Source organism: Physcomitrium patens, chromosome 13 (assembly GCF_059467195.1).
Source record: "Physcomitrium patens ecotype Gransden chromosome 13, ASM5946719v1, whole genome shotgun sequence".
Classification (NCBI taxonomy): Eukaryota; Viridiplantae; Streptophyta; class Bryopsida; order Funariales; family Funariaceae; genus Physcomitrium; species Physcomitrium patens.
In genome coordinates this window covers 8,382,516-8,407,839 of record NC_143422.1, presented here as the reverse complement: position 1 = coordinate 8,407,839, position 25,324 = coordinate 8,382,516, and the positions used below count along the sequence as shown (strand labels likewise).

At 33.6% G+C, this 25,324-nt stretch overlaps 1 protein-coding gene across 2 annotated transcripts; it reads right to left on the bottom strand.

Moving 5' to 3' along the window:
- Positions 1 to 418: 418 nt before the first annotated feature.
- On the bottom strand, positions 419 to 3,186 carry LOC112290339 (uncharacterized). Of its 2 annotated transcripts, none has more exons than XM_024536505.3 (2): positions 2,630 to 3,186; positions 419 to 2,060 (listed from the first exon to the last, which is right to left on the bottom strand). In XM_024536505.3, the coding sequence occupies exon 2, from the start codon at positions 2,011 to 2,013 to the stop codon at positions 934 to 936; it is 1,080 nt and encodes a 359-aa protein (XP_024392273.1). In that variant the 5' UTR covers positions 2,014 to 2,060; positions 2,630 to 3,186; the 3' UTR covers positions 419 to 933. The 2 variants fall into 2 exon arrangements, with proteins under 2 accessions (XP_024392273.1, XP_024392274.1); XM_024536506.3 differs by having other exon boundaries at positions 2,635 to 3,186.
- Positions 3,187 to 25,324: the final 22,138 nt, after the last annotated feature.

The following is a 25,324-nucleotide window of genomic DNA, read 5'->3' as shown; positions in this document are numbered from 1 at the left end:
TATATTAAATCGAGAGTTTATATTTATATTTATATTTTCAATAATAATAGTATTCTTAGAATTCAAAAGACGTGCAAGTAAAAGATCAATTGTTTATAGTGTAATGAAATAACAAACAGTATTAGCAACTACTTAAATATGTAGTGTCAATTTAGAGTAGATAAATATCAATAAGATTAAATACAATAAAAGATATTTTTTTATAAAAATAAGTTGATAAAATATTCAGAGTATTTATACATTTTTTTAAAAATATTTCCAAATTCTTTTTCAGATGTAAAGAATATAAGATTTTATAAGTTTTTTATCACACAAAGAAAGTAAAACATAAAAAATAAAAATTTAATTAATTTTTTTCAAATTTCCAACAATAGAAATACAGAAGGTTATTTAATTCTTATGCAAATATTAGTTCTATTAGACATTTTCAATAATATAAAGTAATTTAAAATTAGATCTTATTTGATATTTCGGAAAGAGTTTTTTGCAATATTAAGTGGAATGTAATAAGAAAAAATCTGTTTGAAAGAGAAGCAATATATATTGCAATGTTTTTTTTTTTAGATACCACAAATATTGCAAAAACTAACAATATTTATTTAATTATTTTGATATTGTATAGGAGTAATGTAAATGTACTATAATATTCATTACACAAAATGAATTTAATCTTTTATTACATTTAGAAGTAGAGCTCAGAAGTATCTATTTTGCAAAACTTAGTACCATTGTGGACAAGATGTGCGGTTATTGTGGTGCGTCCTATGAATAAGATGATTCTTTGTATTTACTTTTCTCACTATATGTAATAATTTATAACAACATTGCAAAAAAGACTTCGTCTATAGATCAAAATAAATGCAATAGAATACAATATCATAAGCAAACCCATGAACATGCCCTACGTTACAAGTGAGAAATCAGACGCTGTATCTACTGGTGCAAGACTCTCCTCAACAAGCTCTTCTTCTTACGGCGGCGCGGAGCCACGGTTCCATTAACGTTGGGCTCAAGGCCAGTAGTGGTGCCATCGTGCGCGACGTGACCCTCATCGTCGGAGGATGACGACGAGGACGAAGATGACGAGCTACTAGATTTGCTGCGGTGCAGAAGACCTCCAAGACCAGCACCCTTGAGGTGCAGGAGGTTGAAATCTCCGGGGCTGACGAAGGAACCTGCAGGTGCCTCACAGTAGTTGCCGGTGGGTACCTCCACCATGCGGGTGACAGGAACCTCTCTGACCACGGGGACGATAACTCTTTCCTCCACTTCCTCCGTGATAACACGAGGAACCATCTCGATCCGAGGCATATCGATATAATCCACCTCTTGGACCATGTCGATGACTTCCATTTCTTCCTGGACAGTTCTGTAGTGGATCTCGATTCTCGTCTTCGGCACTTGCCTCACCACTGGTACGCGGTCGATCCTCTCAATGTCGTCATGGATGACCCTGCTCCTCTGCACGATGATGGTGCGTTCCTCGTGGTGAACTTCCTTCACGAAGTCCGTCTTCTCGACGGTTTTCATCTCAGGGTAACGCTGGATGACTTGCACCCTTGTCTCGAATTCCTTGGGGAGATCCCTCAGATTGGGATTGGGGCAGTATGCCTCGCCCTCTGCTGTGATGTGCGTCTTGCTCCTCAACCGAGCCATTTCTTCCTCAGTGTGTCCTAGTCCCCCTCCGCTCAATGGACCATGATGACCACCCCCGAGCAAGCCGTTGTGATGGTGACCGCCGATCACGCCATCGTGGTGGTGATCACCGATCAAGCCATCGTGATGGTGGTCGCGCCTACCATCCAAAAGACCTCTGTCTCGAACGTCTGTTCCCTTAGTATTGAAAGGACCAGCACCAGTGTGTCCCACGCCGTCGTTGTAACGATCAAAGCCTGGCTGGTCCCTGCCAGTTGCGACATTCCTTGCAGCTTCTGCTGCTCTACCACCAGGACCACGCCCTTCCATCCTGGCTTCCTCGGATCCGATTGCAGCACGCTCCATTGCAGTAGCCATTTAGAAGCACGCAGCGTTGTTCACTAGATTCACTTTTAAAGTTCAGTCTGTAATTGCACATCCCAAGAGGCAGTTTCATCGTTAAATTGGGATGTTCTTATCGGATCACTTGCTTACAAAAGTCATCAGAATATTGCATCGTCCGGAACTAGTTCGAATACAGCACATCACCACTTTCATTAAATCCGGTTTCGATAGGGTATTCTTCATCGTTAATAATAGGAGAACACATACGTTACCCTTTACACTCATATGGAGATAGATCCTGGATTGTGAAATGATGAACATCTAGAGGTGATTCCATACACAACCTTAACTAGTACTGCATTGATTTAGTTCGTAACCAGAAGCACATCTTGACAGCGTCTTTCAATCAAAATCCCATGAAGATCACTATCCAACTGATTGACCCTCGTTCATGATTCGAGGAGCCTTGTAAAGTTAACATTATCCATAAGGGCACCTACCAAGTCCAATGCGTGAGTTAAAACTGCAATTGACAAGTACGTCCTCGCTCAAGAAAGCTGAAGAGCAAAATAGAGACAGGGCAGCTACTCCTGCTCAGACCTAATAAGCAAACGGAAAAACTGATCACCGAAACACGAGAGGAACATACATTACCAAAATTAAATTCGACGTGTTTGTGGGCTTGCAATAGACAGACTTCAAAGATGCAATTGTATACAAGTGTGTAGAAGACACAAATTTATGACGTGAGGGTGTCTGTCACCGCTACTTATAAGCTCTCTATTCAGCCAGGACCATCACCAAATTTACATCTCTGCTTGAGAACGATGTAACGAGGCAGAAGATCACCAAGTGTCGCGAGTTCCTACAATTTCGGCGACACTGAATCCTGATGAGTCACCGCACTTTGTTTGGCTTGGAGAGCCCTGGTGGCATCGTGGCATCTTGAGTGGACCTTTTGAATCGGCTCAAAGTTGATTCCATCAAAAAGATTCTTCGCGTCATCAATTATGCGGTGACTCCGCTTTGCAAATAGCTGAGAAGGTGTTTCTGTTCGCTCCAGTAGGCAAAACAATAGGTGCTGCTGGGATATCAAATACATTTTTCCCACGCTAGGTAAGTTAAGCCTTTTCATGTTGCCTTTGATGAAACTAAGAGTGACCTCTAGTGCTCTGGATCCAAAAAAAAACACAGGGGTCCTGCAGATTGTCTTGGTATCTGCAGGTGCAACGTCTTCCAGTTACAACTAGGCCCTCATCACAAATAGTTTAATAGTTCGATGTTTTCAAATATTATTTCAATGTGACTGTCGTCACATGCAGAATCCACCCTAAAAGAAGTATTACTATTTAGAAATAGCCAGGTGTAGATTTGTTCTTACAGGTTTGTTTTTAATGATGATTATGATTTAACAGATTCAAGCAAACTGAACCACGTGTATATGAGACAATGGAACTTACATAGCATGGACCTCACATTGTCAATGGTTGGCAGCCACGTTGTATTGCCTTTTTGCCAATGCAATTTTAATTTGGAATCGAGATCCTCTAAGTGTGATCACACACTGCGCAGTTAGTTTTAGGTGCCTCGTATGAAAATGAAGCATTGTTTGCAAAAGTCTTGGCAGCTTATAAAGGCGACCACCGCTACAATGTGGTTCCCAGGTCATTTGACTGGAATCTGCTGGTGTAGTTCTCTCTCACTTTCAGCACTTTAAGTTTAAAAATTAAAAATTAAAGAAAGAAAGAGGAGGAATTGGATCAATCGTTGTGTTGAATGTATGTTTACTATTTTACATTATTTCTGTGCTGGCATTCATCAAGCAAGGTTAAGGAACTCACAAACTAGGATTTGAACTAGTTTACCTCTTTGTGTCAAGTGTTAACTTATGTGGACATTAGATTGATTATAACTTTAATAGAATTCTTTGTTGAGCATAATAAATTTTTTACATAAGAACAATATATCTTAATTTGAAAATAATAATAATAATTTTTACACACCATTTTGTATCATCCTCTAGATAGATAGATAGATAGCTATATATAGTTTAATAAGTATTATATATGTATATATTCAATGCTATTTATATTTTTATTCCAAGTTCAATATTTTATTCAAGAAGCTATCTGGAATACCACATATCCGTGATGCTTTCATAGTTTTAGAAATAATCAACAAAAATTTCATAGCATTGTTGATAATAAAAAACAAATAACATATGTACTTATTAGTGTGTGAACATATATCAACTGCATTACACAAATGAGGCAACTTTCGAATTAAAACTTTCAATTCAGGATCTTAATGATAAAATTAATGAATAAATACATGAATAAAAACACCTCAAATTCATAGCATATTACAACATAGAAAACATCAAACAAAGCAAGGAAAAAAAGAAACTGCCCATGTTTCTAAAAATCTTCCAACAAAAAAACAACAATAAATTTTTACAAATTTTATAAAGAAAAGAAAAGAAAAAACCAAATGTCATTGAAAAGGTAAGTGACCTCTGTTGTTCAAGGCAAAAGAGAAAAAGTAGTGCGCATGAGTGTGTGAGATTTCGTATGTTTTATCTTTTCTTTTCCTAATTTGCCACTAGTTTAAAACTTAAACGTAACAAATGAACAAAGGAATGAGTTTCATGAAACAACCGCCCAGTTGAGCAGAGGAAAAGGCACAAGAGAGCGAGAGAGAGAGTAGTAGTAGTAGAAGTGTGATATTTCAGGTTCTAGAATAGAGTAAAATAGAGTAGTATGTACAAAAGAGCGAGGCGGGATTGTGCAGAGAGAGAGAGCAGCCTCGGATGCAACGAGGGAGGGAGGGAGGGAGGAAGAGCTGTGAGCACAGCACAACGAGACAGGGTCTTCCTCGAGAAGCACAAGGCGCAACAAGCAGGTCCACACGTCACGCACAGTGCCATGCGCCGATCCCTCCTTTATGTGGCCACTTTTCGCAGGGTGGCTGATGTGTTCAAGTGCGCTTGGACCCCTAGTGGCGACCCAGCTCGTAGCGCGCGCAATGCAGGCCTCGTAACGCTTTGGCACGGTGCCATCCCTTAATTCCACTCGCTTGACCTTTCCCGAAATGCTGCACTGGCCTCCAAATGTGGAGCCTGGAAGGCGGTGTCCACGAGCCACGCAGTCATGCGGTAACAGTACCGCCCCTGGCGATCGCCGGACCTTGGCCAGTCTGGCTACTCTTGGAAAATATGCCATTTGGAAGTGGCTAAACATGCTCGGATGCCCTGCAACCAACAAGTGGGTCTCCTTATGCTTTCCACATAATAGGCGTGATTCGCGATTCTGGACATTTACTGCCGCCCTTAGTTGCAGGACTTGACGATACTCCACTGGGACGTCTAATTCCCATCCTTCATGTTTTCCGGGAGGTGCGCAGTGTGTAACCATAGAGGGTATGATCTCCGCCACTTTGGATGAATTCCAATCCAATGCAGGGCAACAGTGTTCATTCAGCACATTAAAGTCAGATATTGTCTCTATGATGTTTTGTTTATTGCTTCGTGTATACATATATATATATATATAAATATAAATATATATACATGTGGGCGTGGGTGTGTGACTATCTATTTATTGCAAAATCGTATTGAAAAAGTTGGAAATATAAAACGGTGAAAATAGGGAATGGCATTAGATATGGTATCAAGGTCACTGTTCAGGGTACACTTTAACATTAAAACGCAGGGCCGAATTCCTCTGTTAGCTATCAGGCCCACTTCAAGATTTCCTGAGTTGAGTTGGGTGTGTGTGAACGATGAATTCTGGTCATGAACTATGGCGAAGTGGATTGCTGGAAAAGGTCTGGGGATCGGAAAACTTGTACGGTACCAGAATCATTATGTGTGTTAAAAATAGCAGCTTACAACGTTGACTTGATATCAGAAAGGGTTTAAATACATAAAAGGACGACGATCCAAATTGGGAAGAGTGTCGATCGAGGATTGGGTGGGCAGTTCCTCGTCAACAGTATTCGTTGCTACTAGTGGGTCTATTGGAGAATCATTCCGTTGCTGGAATGAACGTGGATATGGATGGAGAGCCTTGAACGCAGACATCCTCCTCACGAAGAAGCCACTTTGATCCCACCAGCGAAATGTCTGAGTGGCGACGACTGGATTGGAAATAATGCTACGATCGGCGACTTGACGTTCTTTCGAAGCGTGAATTAACTGTTCTCGAAGGAGTTGAGAGTTTGATAGAATCTGGACACAAATGTATATTTTCTGTACAAGGTAAGACAATAAGACTGACTCCCTTCCCTTCCCTCACACATGAATAAATGAATGACTCCCTCAGCATTATGTTGGCCTTGTGAGGCCAACAAGAGTTTCTGGGAGCCAAGACTCTAATTCAAAGGGTGAAGAAGCTCTGCTGATGAATGTATGAGATTTTCAAGACTATATATATAATATATGTATGTATTTATGTATGTGATTTTCAAAATTACACATATTAGACACACAAATTTTAATCTTTGCATATAATTTTATTGGAGTGTTCTTTTTTTTTTTTTTTTTTTTTTTTTTAATGTTTTTTACATTAGTGAAATTATATATATATATATATATATATATATATATATGTAAGATGTTTTATGTAGATGACAATTAGTTGCACTGAATTGCAAAAATTGATAGGAAAAAATCCATTGACTAAGGTTGGGCTGTCTTTTGTTCTATAAAATTCTTATACAATTTAAATTTAAAGTTTCAAACAGCATAAAAATATTTTTTTAGAATTTCATTTTAAAGATAAATAATAGAATTGTAAACTAAAAAATGTTATGCACCTTCTATTGATAAATTGTTCCAACCAATAACAAAGTAATTTTGACACGAAAATTATAAGGTTTTTTTAAGTTTAAAATGGTTATTAATATAAATTAAGTTTTAAAAATCTTTTTAAATTAAAAATCCATAAAATTGATGATATGTAACCAAAGAAAAAATAAAGACAATTTGCACTTGTATTTTAAAAAAATTATAGTTATACATACTTCTCAAGTTACAATTTCTTTGACATATTGTTAAAAAAAAATTAAAATTAAAAGAGAAAAAATTAATCTGAAATTAAAAATTCCATTTAATTTTTTTAAAATTTAAACATTTTATTTATTTATTTTTATATCTATAATTATTGCTTTACTTATAAACTTTACTAGACATATAAGATATAAAATTCGATCTTTTTTTTTATGTATTACAATTTAAGTATTTAATACTATAGTATTTAATGATATGCATGTGTATGTGTGTATGTGTGTATATATATATATATATATATATTTGTTTTTCTTCCTCTTCTTTGAACTATATATGCTTTGAAACTACTAAAAAACCAATTAATATATAGGCTTTAGTTTTTAAATTTTTCAAGAAATTAAATAGTGAAAAATACTCAAATTTGAATTTTCTAATGTGACTATAATATTCAGCTTTTTATATAAATTTCTTTCAGTATTACAAGATTTTACTAATTATATGTCAAAACATCTGCACACATGTATTTTAAACCTTATATTTAACAAACATAAACAAAAATTTAGCCAAATAGGCTTAAATAGATATATAGAAAAAAGACTCAATCATTATTTTTATTTTTTAATTTAATAATATAATATAGATCCTCAGATTATTTATTTAGACTTACATTTTTTAGCAAGGAAATTAAGTTATTATTTAATATATATATTATTTTATCAAATATGACGTAAATAAAAATCTAATATAAAATATAAATACACTTCTACATATGATATTTTAAACTTTTGGTACTTCAAAAAAAATTCACATACATATAACTGTTTTTGGTTTTATTATATTCTATATTATTAAGATATTTTATATTTGACTTAGTAGATATTTACATTATAATATTTTTATGTAAGAAATAACTACAACCACACATAAAATTTGTATTTTTTTATTTTTACTTCTTGCAATAGCAATCAGAAATTTAAAATCTATATTCTTGTGATAGATTTTTTTTAATATGATATTTGTTATCATAATAATTTATATTTTATAATTTAATGTAGAAATACTAAAATATGATTTATTCAATGCAATTAAAAAAAAATTAGATGTCATTAAGCTTTAAAAATTAAAATTAAAGAAAAAAAATAAAAAATAAAATATATCTAAATATAGAAATTATTAGTATATAACTGATACTTAAATAAATCTATTCTAAGTGTTGTATCAAATTATATCATTGCTATAAGTATTCATTGCAAATACATCAAAAGTAAAGAAATATCATACAAATATATTTTATACATTTGAATCTAATGGAATTTTTTTAACTTATCATCGTAAAAAAATATTATGATTTAAAATTACAATGGTATATTTTATACTTAAATTTATTTATTGAATCTTTAATCTTTCTTCAATCTTTATAAAATTACAAAATAATAAAATATTAAATATATATATATATATATATATATATATATATATATGATATTTATGTTTTATTAGTTATTTATATTATATTATATACATAAAAATTAAACATGATCAATAGCAATGATGAGCACAAGAAGCAATGGCAGTTAGTCAAGAGATGCAACAAGTTTACATGAGTGAAGAAGATGAAAGATAATTGTGATTGTCGTTTTACTTATTCTACAATTCCTTTCAGAATAAACCTGTATAGGGGAATTCGAACACAGGGAAAGACTAAGTGCATGAGTTTTACTTATTAAGATTATACAATTAATCGTATTCCGAACCACTAAAACACTAAGAAACACTACGATGTTTTCTCCTAGTAACAATATTCCTTCATCAATTGATAACAACAGTGTATAACTTTACACTCTCAAAAGACCACTCAAAATACAATAATTTCCATCCAACACCAGAAATAACAAACTTTACTCCAACCAATTTGAATTCACAAAATTTTCGTAATCACCAACTTCTTTTGTCCAAAACACACACAGCTCTCAATAAACAACAATCATAATCTTTCAATAACTCTTCATATAATTCAATCACTCAGTGCTCCAATTACATAATCAATAACTCATAAATCAATCTCTGATTTATTCCACAGACTCACTTCTCAGTATTCAAAAACTATCCATTACTCTTCAACAACAAAAAAACAAAGAAATAAAGAAGTAGTACCAAGCTTACCCCGGCTCATGACTATCACAGTCTGGCACTTATACTAACTTCTACAACTACTATATAATTGGTGTTGATTTCCATATTCTAACCGTAATCCTATAATTAATCGCTTATAATAACTAAATCAATCATCCATCTTCTTGAACTGACTATTCTCTGGACTATTAGTCTATTTTATTAATATCTTACAGAAATGAACTAATATCTATTCTACATAGCCCCACTCCTATCTTTGCAGTGTCCTCGCAAACACACAATTGTTACCTATCCAAAAACTACTTAACAAAATTCTACAAAAATACTATTTCCTCTTGCCCACCAAATTGATCATTTGCTGCATTATCAAATATAGGTTCCACCAAATTTGATTCTAAATTTAAATCTTCCTCCTCCTTCAATCCGTCCATTGACTCCTTTCTCAACTGGTTTGATAGATCTTCATTATACTCTCCCAATTCACTAACTTGAGTCTCCAGTTTCAAGATCTGAATATCTTGAAGTTCCAACTGATACTGCAGTTGACTCATCTATTCTGGAACATCTTCAATTGATACTTGTGATCGACTCTTCATTGTTAACTCTTAATTGGAAGTACTACTCTCGAATACACAAGAAATACAAGCAAATGGCACTCCAACCAACTCAAAACAATACCACAGAATGACTTTAACTGGTGCCCCACTCCTATTCTTTTACTACTTGGTGATAATGACAATAGGTTATTCATAGTGTCCATGAAAGGTACTGGAAGTAATCTTTTTCAGTGGCCACATTAGGTTTCTTGAAATCCTGACAAGTTTGGATTTTCCCTTTCTTTTTTGACACCATCACAATTGGTGAAATCCACTAACTATTCAGTACTGGGTAAATAAAACCAACCGCAAGAAGTTTTCCAATTCCTCCTTCACCATGAGGAAATATTTAGGATTAAGGCGATGTTGCCTCTGCCATACCGGTTTAGCATTCTCCTCTAAAATGATACAATACTCACAGACTTCAATGAGGATACTTTTTAGATCATCATAAGTCTAAACAAAAGCTAATTTATGATGCAAGAAAAATTCTATCCAGTAGGTCAACTCCTGTTCTTTAATATCTTTGTAGATCTTAATTGTTCGAGGCTCTACTATGGTCGCCAAGTTAATAGTTTGACATAAAGATGTAGGGCGATATTCGGTTTCAATCCCTCCATTTGTTTAAAATCAATCGATAAGTCTCACATGTGCGAAGTACTGACTCCTGTGTCCAGAGCAGTCACATAGTGCACATCATATTTGGTCATCCAATCAATATTAACTTTAGCAAAGATTTCCCAATCCGGCTGGTATATCAAATATTCCCCCAGATCGCCTTATTGATACACCACTCCAGGATATTGGGCTGCTGTCTAGGACAAGAACTCGATGAAAAAGCAATTTAGACAAGCCAGCCTTCACTCAAAAAAAGATAACAAAATATAAATAAACAAGTATGTATATTGAAAGAGAAACTGAAATGGCTATTGCCAAAGACTAGAAAACATGAAGACTCTTGAAACTAGACTGGAAACAAGAAAGGAGTAGACAAGAGTGAAGAAGGCTTCACTCTTGTCTCTATATATACTATCTAACTAAAGGCTATGTGGTGACGTTCTATAGGACCTCCAATATGTGTTGACTTTGTAGGACACATGCCTTGACTTACAAGGCAAGTTTTTCTATGTGTGGGCCATATTATTAGCTTGGTCTTCAAGCTAACAACATGTGTGGCACATGGCCAACTTGTTGACCACGTTTTTAATCCAAAAAGTCAATTGAAGACACCTATAAAGTCAAAGCAGCTTCTATAAAGCTTCTAGAAAGCTTCCATACCAAATACTATAGAATTAACTTACTTTTATCTATTTTTACTTACTTCTACCTATTTATATATGTAATTACTCGCTAATATGAGTATGTCCATGACATTATCCCTCCTTTTAAGAACAAGTTCCACGAGGAGCGGTCATCATATGTTAAAGAAATCTATGATGCGACGAATTGTATTTGCCACATACTTTGATCTTTGTTCTCTTCAAAGATGATTGTTAGGTCCTGTCAACCATCGGTAGTGTCCTATACCAGGGCAGGAAGACCACCCAATTATTTGATTATTGTTGAGGCCTTCATAACTTCCTTCGAATAGAACATTTGGAACACCATCAGGAGTTGTTTCTACTTCTAGTAAAATCACCAAACATTGGAAGTCCCTTCCCAAGTCGTGATACCAAACACGTTGTATCTCACTATCTATTTGAAGAAGAATATGTCGTTCTTGAAGATCTTCATCTCGATTGCGTCGTCTTAAAGGTTGTAACAATCGTAATGTCTCGTTCAATAGTTCAATAAATGAAGGCTCTTGAGTCGAATCCGCTGGTTATTGGTTCTCCATCTTTTGAGCATGACAACTAGAAAGAAGCTACAAACAAGGATTGAAAGTAGAATATTATCTTGCTTAGATGTTGTTTCTTTTATAAAGAAAGATTTTATCTTGATTTTGAAAGATTTTATCGATGAAAAGCCTCTACTGCCTTTGTTGCACTTGCAAGATTCTTAACTAGCTCCCATGTTCATTCACTGATATCATATCCGTGCCAATGGACAAGATATTCTAATTTATTTCGATGCCGCCTTGAATCTAGAACTTCTTCTACTTCAAACTCTTCATTATTGTACACTTCTATAGGAAGAGGTGGATCTTCTTATCTTTTTGGTATCTCCATTGTCTTGTATGGTTGAAGAAGAGACACGTGGAATACTGGATGGATTTTCATTGACTCCGGTAGATATAAATGATATGCAATTAGATTGATTTGTGCAGAAATAGAAAATGGTCCAAACCTTCGATAGTCCAACTTGTCACAAGGACGAGTGGTCTTGATATTGCGACAAAGTAGCCATATCTTATCACCCAAGTGGAATGGTGGTTGTTTCTTATGATAGACATCCGCATGGACTTTTTATTATTCTTGAGCTTCTTTTAACTACGCCTTCATCGTTGCATGTAGCTCTGACAAATGAATCGCTAAATCTTTCGTAGCAAGATTATCAACTTTTGAAAAGTCAAAAGTATCAAGTCATGGATGATAACCATAATTAGCAAAGAAAGGTATTTGTTTTATAGAAGAATGTAATATATTATTGTAAGCAAACTCTGCCAATGGCAAAAGAGTTGTTCAATCATCTTGTTGGTAGTTAATGGTACATCTTAAATATTACTCCAAAACTTGATTAACACGCTCCGTTTGTCCATCAGTTTGAAGATGGAATATCGAAGATTGTTTTATATCCACTTTTAGAATCTTGAAAAGAGTATGCCAAAATCTTGATACAAATTGAGTTCCCCTATATGATATAATATCCTTGGGTAATCCATGATTGTGATAGATATTGTCAAGAAAGAGCTTAGCTATTTCTTCACTTGTGATAGATTTTGTACATGGTACAAAATGTGCCATCTTGATAAAATGATCTACTATCATGAATATAGAGTGATTAGAACCTAAGATTCAAAGATCCATGATGAAGTCCATAGAAACAGAAGACCATGGTTGTTCTGGAATGGGTAATGGCTGAAAAAGTCCGTAAGGTTGATGACGAGGAGTTTTTGATCTTGAGCAAACATCACATGATTGTACAAAATCTTTGACTGCCTTCTACATTTGAGGCCACCAGAAATCCCTAGATATCAGCTCTAAAGTCTTATTTTATCCAAAATGTCCTGCTGCTAGGAAGTCGTGATGACCTTGAAGAACACGTAAATATGCTTCTCCTTCTGGAACATTTAGGCATCCTTCAAAATAGAGTAGGTTATTCTTGAACTCGAATTTAGAGGGATCATCAGATCTTGAAGAATTATTCTTGATATCATGAACAAGAGGATCTAAAGACATACTTAACTGGACTTGCTTGTTAAAAGTTAAATCAACAGTCAATGTTGATTTTATTGCTCGAAGATAAAATTGCTCTAGCTTCAAGAAAACCATTTTTTGTTGCTTAAAAGTTGCATCTCCTTCTTTTGGTGCAAGATAAGAACATCTAGACAAGGCATCGGACAAGCCTTGTTGTTTTTCTAGCCGATAGGTGATGATGAACTTGAATCTTGATAAAGACATGTTCCAACAAGCTTGACGATGATTTAATACGCATGATGACATGAAATACTGGAGGTTCTTGTGATCTGTATATACGGTGATCGGACTGGAAGCGCCTTCTAGATAATGATGCCATTCTTGAAAAGAATCATTAATTGCAAGAAGTTCTTTCTCATGGATATCATAATTGATTTGTGCTGCTGAGAATTTTCTTGAGTGAAAGGATACTGGATGAAGTTTGTCATTTGTTCCTATTTGTGACAAAACCGTATATAGAGTAAAGTCTGATGCATCTGTTTCTATAAAGAACACTTTCAAAAAATCAACATGATACAAAATTGGTGCAAAAACAAACGTTGTCTTCAAAGATTCAAAAGCAACTTCCGCTTCTTGATTCCGTTGGAGTTTGTCTTTACAAGTCAAACATGTAAGTGGAGCTGTAACTCGAGAAAAGTCTTTGATGAAGATCCGATAGTAGTTGACAAATCTCAAAAAGCAATGGACATCTCTTACCATTTTTGGGATCTTCTAATCTATAATAGTTTGAACTTTCTTAGGATCCATCATAAGTCGATCATTTGAAATGATGTAATCTACGAAATCGACTTGAGTAGTGTAGAATAGATACTTTTCTATCTTGGCATAGAGTCCAGCATCTCTTAATTTTTGTAACACATGACGAACATGAAGTTCATGTTTTTTTGGATTCTTAAAATAGATCAAGTTATCGTCTAAATAATAGACTACAAAATCGTCCAAAAACTCTCAAAAAGCATCATTCATTAGATGTTGAAAAGCTATTGGTGCATTTGTAAGTCAAAAAGGCGTGATATTGTATTCAAAATGTCCATACCTAGTTCGAAATGCAGTCTTCCATTCATCTCTCTCTTTGATGCGTACTAGATTATATGTTCTCCGGAGATCTATTTTTGTAAAGATCTTAGCTTGATTCAGCTGATCAAGAAATCCAAATATTAAATGTAGTGGATAACTGTTCTTGATGGTACTCTTATTGAGTCCTCGATAATGAATACACATCCGCAATAATCCATCTTTTTTCTTCACAAATAGAATTGGAACCCCTGCCGGAGATTTAGAATGGCATATGAAATTCTTCGCTAGATTTTCTTCAATATACTCCTTGAGTTCAGTCAACTCATTTTGTGATAAACTATAGATTGGTCCGAATGGCGGTTGTGCTCCTTCTTGAAGGTCAATTGAGCAATCATAGGGATGATGTTCCAGGAGTATATCTGTATTTTTTTTTTCAAATACATCTTGAAATTCTTGATATTGGCTTGAAATGCCACGTGAAGTCTTTGCATCATTAGAAACGGGTGTGGCATAAATAGTATATGGTGATTCTTTTATAGCAGCATGCAAGAAAGCTTTTGCACTTATAAATATGGATTTAATTGAACTGGACTTATGACTCTGTACTTGATCAACTACACTAGTAGTTATACTTTTAGAGAAAGTAAGACTTTGAAAAATCCAATCTATTTGAGGGTTGTATTTTTCTAACCACGATAAACCTAAAATGACTGGATTAGAGGGAGATCTAATGATATTAAATACTACAAAGCTATTATGACCATTGATTATTACTTCGATAGGAAGGATTTTGTGAGTAATATTTCCAGAAGATAATGGACGACCATCTATGACTTCTACATGAACAGGTTTAGTTTTCTTTATTAAAGATATGCTATGTCTTTTAATAAATTCTTCATCTAAGAGACACGTCGAGGCTATTGAATCTAACAAGGCAGAGGCTTTGTAATATTTAGGTCCTAAAATAACATTTAATGTAAAATAAGAAGAAGATTTTGAAGAGAGAATAGGACCTTTACTAGATGTTGTGTAAGGTTCCAACCGCACGCTCCCTATTGTAGCTAGATAAACTCGTTTTTTGACATATTGTCTTCTTTGACAGCCATACTCTTCATTTTGTGGTTGCGTCATTTCTTTGGACAATGTTGAGCAGTTTATTTTGGTTCTCTATAATATAAATATAATCCTTCTTGACGACGGCGAGTCTTTTCTTGTTCAGTAAGAAGTTTGAAATGTATTGTATCAATTTGCATATCCTCTACTTTCGAATGTATGTGTTGAAGAGATGTTGGTGTTGCTATTGAATTATAATTACGTTGAGGTCCACTTGTACGGTTCTCAGATCCAAATTCAAAAAGGCAATTGTCGCACTTCACAGCAAAGTCAATTGCTTGATTCAATGTTTGAGGATCAGGTAAGTTGAGCATTAATTTTTTTACCTCATATTATAATCCCTAGAAAAATTAGCTAATAAGTGTAGTATCATCCCACTTAATATTAGTTGTAAGTTATCAAAATTGTAAAGCATACAAAGTTATTGATTGATTTACTTGTCATAAAATACAGATCTTATTGGTTGCAATACGAATTGCATCATGTTTTCCATACATGGATCAAAATTCCACTAGAAAAACCTCTAGATTATCCAATATTAGATCTCGTCAATCAAGAAAAGATGAAAACCACAATAGTCCTGAACCTGAAAGAAGCATACTAATGAATCCAATTTGCGACCTTGGAGTTGGATAGCTTTGGGGTTGAAGTTCAATCACAAGTTGTACTTGATTGATAAATCCTCAAAACCTGAATATGGTGCCATCAAACTTCTTGGATAGGGCAATTCTTGGTTCTCTAACATTGGAAGGATGTTCTTCCATAGGAGAAGGGACATGATTTGGTGCAGATGTTGAAGCAGCTACAATTATTTCTATATCTCCACTTCCTGCCAATCTTGTTGCTCCTTGTGGCAATAAATTGAGTTGATGCATCATAAGCATTAACTCTCTCAATTGCTCTTGCATTTGTACCATTGCACTCTTCATTTCAGCAAGTTCTGCGATAATAACACTTAGAAAAGAGAAGATGTCTAATATCACTCAAGACAAATAAAAGAGAGGACTAGAGAACAAAGAAAATTATAAGGTTAATATCAATTTAGAAGAGGGTAATCAACAACTTCTAATATGCTTGCGTCTTATTAAGAAAAAGAGATAATCCACTCTTAATCAAGATAAGACAAAGCTCTGATATTATAAGTGTACTCTTGTCAATGTGTCAAGGACAAAAACTCGATGAAAAAATAATTCAGACAAGTGAGCCTTCACTCAAAAAAAGATAACAAAATATAAATAAACAAGTATGTATATTGAAAGAGAAACTGAAATGGCTATTGCCAAAGACTAAAAAATATGAAGACTCTTTAAACTAGACTAAAAACAAGAAAAGAGGTGACAAGAGTAAAGAAGGCTTCACTCTTGTCTCTATATATACTATCTAACTAAAAGCTATGTGGTGACGTTCTATAGGACCTCCAATATGTGTTGACTTTATAGGACACATGCCTTGACTTACAAGGCAAGTTTTTCTACGTGCGGGCCACATTGTTAGCTTGGTCTTCAAGCTATCAACATGTGCGGCACATGGCCAACTTGTTGACTATGTTTCTAATCCAAAAAGTCAATTAAAGACACCTATAAAGTCAAAGAAGCCTCTATAAAGCTTCTAGAAAGCTTGTATGCCAAATATTATAGAATTAACTTATTTTTACCTACTTTTACTTACTTCTACCTATTTATATGTGTAATTATTGACTTACATGAATATGTCCGTGACAGCTGCTTTTATGGACGCCTTCATAATCGATGCAAATGCATCATCATTGCAGCTAAGCTCATCGTCTATTATCAATTGAGATGTTGACAATTGAGACTCCCTGTGATAGTATATTGGGTACATTTGTAATACTATTTTATCTCCGCCCTTGCCAATTGTCAAAGTACTCCAACCCTAATCGTTCTTGGCCTTCACTTGATAAAGCCAGGGTCATCCCAATAAAATTGGATATGATAAAGTTGATTGTTGTAATCAAAAGACAATGTAGTCGATTTCATACATAATACTGGGAATTATAGTTTGAACACTCCGTAAAATATCCATTGGTTTAACCCGGCTATGATCTACCATCTTTAATACCAATGTTGTGGGTACTAAGTGTTCCAAATCTAAAGCATCCATTGTATCAACATTCATTAAATTGACGCTGGAACCACCATCCACCTGAACACCCGAGATCATAACACCGTCAATCAAAAAATCGATGGTTGGTGCACCTGGATCAGGGTTCAAACTGACTTCATAAACTTCGTTATTGCGTTGCCTATGCCATGTTAACGATGAGTTTCATGTAGAATGGTAATCTAGTGTGACCGCTAGAAGCTGCTTTATAGAAATAGAAGGCCGAATAACATCTAGATCCTTTAAAATGTCATAGTGTTCCACATTTAAGGTAATTTCTAATGCCCTCTTTTTTTTCATTGGGTTGAGTTTAACTTCGAGAGGTAAGATATTCTTTCATCTTGGACTTAGAATTGGAACAGCAAACAAAGCTTCCTTGGAATTCACGCCCCCGAGAGGATCTTTCAACAGATAGGACGTTTTCTAAAACTGCATAGAGAACGGAACAGCTTGAAACGGAACCGAAGCCTTCGTATTCGAGACCTCATTAGGTTGCCCAACTGAATCGGATCTCATTTTGGGTAAGAGGCCTATAACTAGACCTGAATTGGATGTCCCTATAATAGGATGAAATTGGCCCTTTGCAATAGGCTCACCTAAATATTGAATTGGTGATTTTTCCTTTTGTTGACTCCTGGTAAGAACAGCTTGGACACATTCCACCCGATTTACTGACTTCTTGCAATTCCCACATACTTACGCATAATCGTCATTGGCTCTAGAATTGGGACATTCATTGGCATAATGACTAATTTGTCTACAATGGAAACAATGAAGTGGTCTTTTTGCACCCCCATCAAGCATATTAGGTGTCTCCACTGGTATATATCTACTAGGCTTATTCCATGCAGGGTTAGAAAATGAACTTGTTTGTCCCATTGGTATGGAAGGTACTTGGTTTGATGACGTCGATGGAGTATATTGCTAATATCTCTGCTGCTCCTTTCCATAGTTCTGGATGTTTGATACAGACCCCTGATTAAAATTGGAACTTTTAAAGTTATTGAATGCTCGATTTTGTTGATTAGATTGATTTCCATTTCATCCAAACGTATTTTTCGTTTTAACTTAATTAATGTCCCACTAAGTCGGTGGAATCATGGTCTGATTACTGAATTTTTGTTACCTTTGCCAATTCTAATAATTAACTGTTAAGTGCTTTCCTCCACAAAATGTACATTGATCCATCATTTGTGAGGGTGAAGGGCATTCTATTATCAAATAACCATGGCCCTTACAATTACTACACCATACATTGGTCCTTGTATTGGTAGGCTTTTATCTCTTGTCCTTATCTTTGGCCATATTAATAGCCATTTCCTCTATTTTCTTCATCAGGTTTAATAACAAGGCTTCATTGGAATCTTTTGAGGTTGGTATTATTGATAACTCTACAGCTTGTTGTTGATATGGAAAATATGGAGCATATGTTGTTGTCACGTTCGGTGGTATAGCTTGCAATGGGGTGACATTAATTGGCCCCTGAACATTGGCATTGGAATTGGCTACTATTTCTAACATCCATGGATAACTACCTATTGATCCATTCCAAATTGGATTTTGATAGCTGCCTTGAATTGGAATCATCGTAGCTCCCACAATTAAAAACTGATCATAATGGCATTCCTTCCAAACCTTGGCTCTATTAAGAGATGCAATTACCGTATTTGATTGAGCCTCTTTTACAAACATTTTTAGTTCGGGTGGGTGCAATCAATTGATTAATATGGACAATACAAAAGCCTCTGACATTTGGTGATTCGGCCACTTACGGAGTATATCTGCCACACAACCATAGTATGATTCCACTACCTCTCCTGGACCCATTTTGCTAGTCATTAATCTTTCTCAAAGTTGATCTTCAAAACCAATTGGACGAAAATGGATTAAAAATGTATTCTTCAATGTTTCCCAATTGAAAAATTGATCCACTAGTTGACATTTGTATCATTCAAACGCCGTATCATTTAAGATTGCTGACAACCATCATAACCGAATATCTTCAGTTCTTCCATTATTGGCTACACATGCTGTCAGAAACTGAGACAAATGTTGATCGGGATCTGCATTCGAAAAATCCCTAAAAGTAGGTAATGGAGCCATGCTCGTTGTGCGATTGCTCACATCACCCATTTGTACTACTATTGGGACCGCTGGACCACCCATCGCCATTGAAGAGAATAATATTCTACTTATTTTTTTATCGAAACAACTGACACCTTTTTCAATTGATTGTTCTAAATTTTCAAGTTTCTTTAATTTACTATTATTGTCTCTTATTAAGTTAGTCGGTTGAATTGGAGGTGAAAACGATGGATTTTGAAATACACTGAATTGGCCCTTATTGATCAATAATTTATGCCACTCTATAGAATCAATTTTGATGGAATTAGAAGCTTCTGTTATTGGAAATGTATCCAATGGAGTACCTAATTCTTATGTGATTCTTCCACTTGTAATTAATGGCCTGAAGGAAAACATTGGTCTATTAACCAAATTTTTTGCGAGTGCTCTTGGAAATTTTTCTAACGCTATATACTGCTGAAATATTTGATGTTGATCAGCTTCTGGATATACTCGGATATGCTAACAAGCATGCAAACATGGTTTAATCTAACTTTGTTGTTGATTTCTTTTTAATTTCCATTCTTACTCATTATGCAAAAAATTTCTTGCTTACGATCTCTCTATTCTTTCTTTCGAGTACTGTATTCTCTTTACTATTAAGTTCTCATTCTTAATAACCATACTCTTTCATTATATTCAACTGAATTTACTTCCTATCTCCCATCTAACTAAACTGGCAGTTAATTCCTAACACTCAATACTATTGTCTATCCCCAATAGTGGTGCCAAAATGTGATTGTCGTTTTACTTATTCTACAATTCTTTTCAAAATAAACTTATATAGGAAAATTTGAACACAGGGAAAGACTAAGTACATGAGTTTTACTTGTTAGGGTCACACAATTAATCGTATTCCAAACCACTAAAACACTAAAAAATACTACGATGTTTTTTCCTAGTAACAATACTCTTTCATCAACTGATAACAACAGTGTGTAACTTTGTACTCTCAAAAGACTGCTCAAAATACAATAATTTCCATCCAATACCAGAAATAACAGACTTCACTCCAACCAATTTGAATTCACAAAATTTTCGTAATCACCAACTTCTTTTGTCCAAAACACACACAGCTCTCAATAAACAACAATCATAATCTTCCAATAATTCCTCATATAATTCAATCACTCAATGCTCCAATTATATAATTAATAACTCATAAATCAATCTCTGATTTATTCCATAGACTCACTTCTCAGTATTCAGAAACTATCCATTATTCTTCAACAGTAAAGAAACAAAGAAACAAAAAAGTAGCACCAAGCTTATTCCGGCTCATGACTATCATAGTCTAGCACTCATATTAACTTCTAAAACTCCTATATAATTGGTCTTGATTTCCAGATTCTAATTGCAATCTTGTAATTAATCACTTTTAATAACTAAATCAATCGTCCATCCTCCTGAACTGACTATTCTGTAGACTTTTAGTTTATTTTACTAATATCTTATAGAAATGAACTAGTATCTATTCTACAAAAATATATAAGAGAGCCACATGAAAAAAGAATGGAATATAAAATACCTTAGCCTTAACATAATATAATTAGCTAACAGTAACAACAAACTTAATAAGCAACAATGCATGGACAACAAATGAAGTATATAAATATTAATAGAAAAGATAAATATAAATGTATATAATAACAATATTGACTTGGAAGGATAGAAATTGAGTATGTAAATTGTGGTGCAATCTTTTTAATAAAAAGGCCAACTATACAATTGTGAAAGAAAATACCTATTTTTTGAATGGAAAAATCAGACTTTTGCTTTTTAAACTTCTAATATTGATATTTTAGTAACTTTTCAGTATAGAAGATGAATAGCAAAGAGTTTTGAAAAAAATTAATAGTATAACTTTGTATATGCATTTACTTTGCTTGGAGTCAAAATTGATAGTCTAAAAGGTGAAGATCCATATAATTTTACATACTTTATAAGCTCCAATATTAAATTACTATACTATTAATAATAAATAATTCCTATATAAATAGAATATAATAATAAAGTAATATTTTTTTGATCTAACTATTGATATTTATATATATCTTTATTTTAGCAAATATGTCAAAAGAAGATATTATAATCTTATATGGCTATGGAGTAATAGTGTAAGTGTAGATCTTTAGACTACAAAATCCACATACTTCATGAATGGTAGATAAAAAGTATTGAAAGTAATATTAGAAGTTATATCAATATATGGCATCAATGAATAGAGATAGATATCTTATGTATGTCAAGCAAATGAATCTCAAGGAAAGAAAATCCTTAATATACTCATGTATCACTAAAAGGAGCTAAAAAATCATTCAAAGATGATATAATATAGTACTAGAATGGCTATTGCCAAAAATAAGAAGACTAAAAAGTCTTGGAACAAGACTAAAGACTAGAAAGGCATTGACAAGAGTGAAGAAGGCTACACTTTTGTCTCCTTATATACTCTCTAACTACGAGCTATGTGGCGATATTCTATAGGATCTTCAACATATGTTGACTTTGTTAGCCACATGTCTTAACTTGTAAGGTAAGTTATCTATGTATGCACCACATAGTTAGCTTGTTCTACAAGCTATTACATGGAGTTAACTTATTCTACAAGCTACCAATATGTGGTTAACTTGTTGGCTAAGTGTCTATCCTAGAAATACATCTAAAGTCAAAACCACGTCTATGAAGCTTCTAGAAAGCTTCTCTAAAAGACTTTATAAAATTAATCTATATTTACCTATTTTTATCTAATTATATAAGTAATTATTGAGGTAAATATATATATGTTTGTGACATTACTCTCCTTTCTAGGCATAAGTTCCACGAAAAGCGATCATCATCTTTTATGGATCTTTGCAATTCTTCATGTTAATTTTGATGGATGTTGTTGATGAAAGGCATCAACTTTCTTTGTTGCATTTGCAAGATTCTTTCCTTGCTCCCAAGTATATTTTTTAATATCATATCTATACCAATAAACAAGATATTCTAACCTATTTTGGTGCCGCTTTAAGTCCAAGACTTCTTCTACCTCAAATTCTTAATTATTATCTATTTTTATAGGAAGAAGTGGCATTTGTCTTCTTGTTGAGATATTCATTGTCTTATACGGCTCAAAAAAGGATATATGAGATACAAGGTAGATCTTCATAGACTCTGGTAGATATAATCCATAAGAAACAAGATTGATTTGTTCACAAATAGGAAAAGGTTTTAGTCTATAATAGTCTAATTTATTACAAAGACGAGTAGTCTTCATATTACAATGAAGTAACTATACCTAGTCACCTATATTGAATTGTGGTTACTCCTTGCAATAAACATTTGCATTCGTTTTTTTATTGTTCTTGAGCTTTGTTTCATTGTGTCTTCATTTTTGCATATAGCTTTGACAAATGATTTACTAAATCTTCTGCCACAAGATTATCAACTTTTGAAAAGTCAAAAGTATCAAATCATGGATGATAACCATAATTGGCAAAGAAAGGTGTTTGTTGAGTAGAAGAATGTATCAAATTATTATATGCAAACTCTTCCAATGGCAAAAAAGTTACTCAATTAACTTGACGATAGTTGATGGTACACCTTAAATACTACAAAACTTGATTCTTCCATTCTGCTTGTCTATTAGTTTGAGGATAAAAAGTCAGAGAAAGTTTTATATCCATCTTTAGAATCTTGAATAGGATACTCTAGAAACTTGATATAAATTGAGTCCTTCTATCTGATATAACATCTTTTGGCAATCCATGATAGCAATAGATATTATCAATAAAAAGCTTACTTATTTTTTCACCTAAAATAGATTTTGTATATAGTACAAAATGTGCCATTTTAGTTAAGTAATCTATGATTATAAATATGAAATCACATGAACTTAAACTTATAAGATCTATAATAAAATCCATAGAAATAGAAGACCATGGTTGTTTGGGTATAGGTAATGGTTGGAGAAGTCCATAAGATCCATTACAAGGAGTTTTTGATCTTGAACAAATGTCACATGAGTGGACAAAGTCTTTTACCGCCTTCTACATTTGTGGCCACCAAAAATCTCTTGATATAAGTTCTAAAAATTTGTTGTATCCAAAATATCTTATTGTTCAAAAGTCATGACGCACTTGAAGAATACGTAAACATGCTTCTCCTTCTGGAACATATAAGCATCCTTTGAAGTAGAGCAAATTATTCTTGAATTTAAACTTTGGAATATCAAAAGTCTTAGAAGAAAGATTCTTGATATCATAAACAAGAGAATCAAAAGATATATTTGATTGAATTTTTTTGAGAAAGGTCAAATCAACAATCAATGTTGATTTTCTTGCTGAAAGATGAAAATGCTCTAACTTCAAGAGGATTATTCTTTATTGATCAAAACATATATTTCTTTCTTTTGGTGCAAGATAAGAGTATCTAGAAAGAACATCTAATAAACCTTGTTATTTTTCAGGTTGATATATGATCTTAATATCAAATCTTAAAAATGACATGCTCCAACGAACTTGGTAACAATTCAAAACATGTGCCAATATGAAATACTTGAGGTTATTATGATCTATGTATACTATGAATAGACTTGAAGTATCTTTTAGATAATGACACTATTCTTGAAATGAATCTATAATTACAAAAAGCTCTTTGTCATGGATCTCATAATTAATCTTAGTTGTTGAAAATTTTCTTGAATGAAAAGCTATTGGATGGAGTTTGTTATCTGTTTCCATTTGTAAGAATATAACATTCAAAGAAAAGTTTGATGCATCTGTTTTCATAAAGAATGCCTTAAAAAAGTTGATGCAATATAAAGTTGGTGTAGAAGTAAATTCTTTCTTTAAAGTAATAAACGATGCTTTGGCTTCTTTATTCTACTCAAGTTTGTCTTTACAAGTCAAACATGTAAGTGGAGCTGCAACTTGAGAAAAGTTCTTGATAAAGATTTGATAGTAATTAGCAAAACTCAAAAAGCATTACACAATTCTTACCATTCTTGAAATCTTTTAATCTATGATAGTTTGGACCTTCTTTGGATCTATCATTAGGCCTTCATTGGAAACGATGTATCCCAAAAAGTCAACTTGAGTAGTGTAGAATACACACTTTTTCATCTTTGCATATAATCATGTATCTCTTAGTTTTTATAATACATGACAAACATAAACTTTATGCTCTTTTGTATTCTTAAAATAGATTAAAATATTATACAAATAATAAATGATAAAATCATGAAGAAACTCACAAAAAACATCATTCATTAGATGTTGGAAAGTAGCTAGTGTATACATGAGTCCAAAAGGCATGACATTATATTCGAAATGTCCATACCTAGTTTGGAAAGTAGTCTTCTATTCATCTCCTTCTTTGGTGCAGACCATGTAATATGCCTCTTATAGATCTATTTTTGTATAGATCTTTGCTTGATTTAATTGATCAAAAAGTCTTGAAATTAAAGGTAGATGATACTTGTTTTTGATGGTGATCTTCATAAGTCATAGATAATCCATATACGTCCATAGAGATTCATCTTTTTTCTGAACAAATAAGATAGGAGCTTTGGTTGGAGATTTAGAATAGTGTAGAAAATTCTTAACCAAGTTCTCATCAATGTATTCTTTGAGTGTAACCAATTCATTTTGTAATAGGCCATAGATTGGTCCAAATGGTAGTTGAGTTCTTTTTTGAAGATTAGTGGAACGATCATGAGGACAATGCTTTGGAAGATTTTTTTTTTTTTTTTTTTCAAAAACATCCTAAAAATCTTAATACTAGCTAGAAATATTACTTGATATCTTCTCACCATCAACAATGGATGTGGCATATATAGCAAAAGATGGCCCTTCATTTGTGACATGCATGAAAGCTTTTGTACCTACTAATAA

Coding starts and splice junctions, on each gene's coding strand:
- LOC112290339 (XM_024536505.3), bottom strand. CDS start 2,013: ATGGCTACTGCAATGGAGCGTGCTGCAATCGGATCCGAGGAAGCCAGG.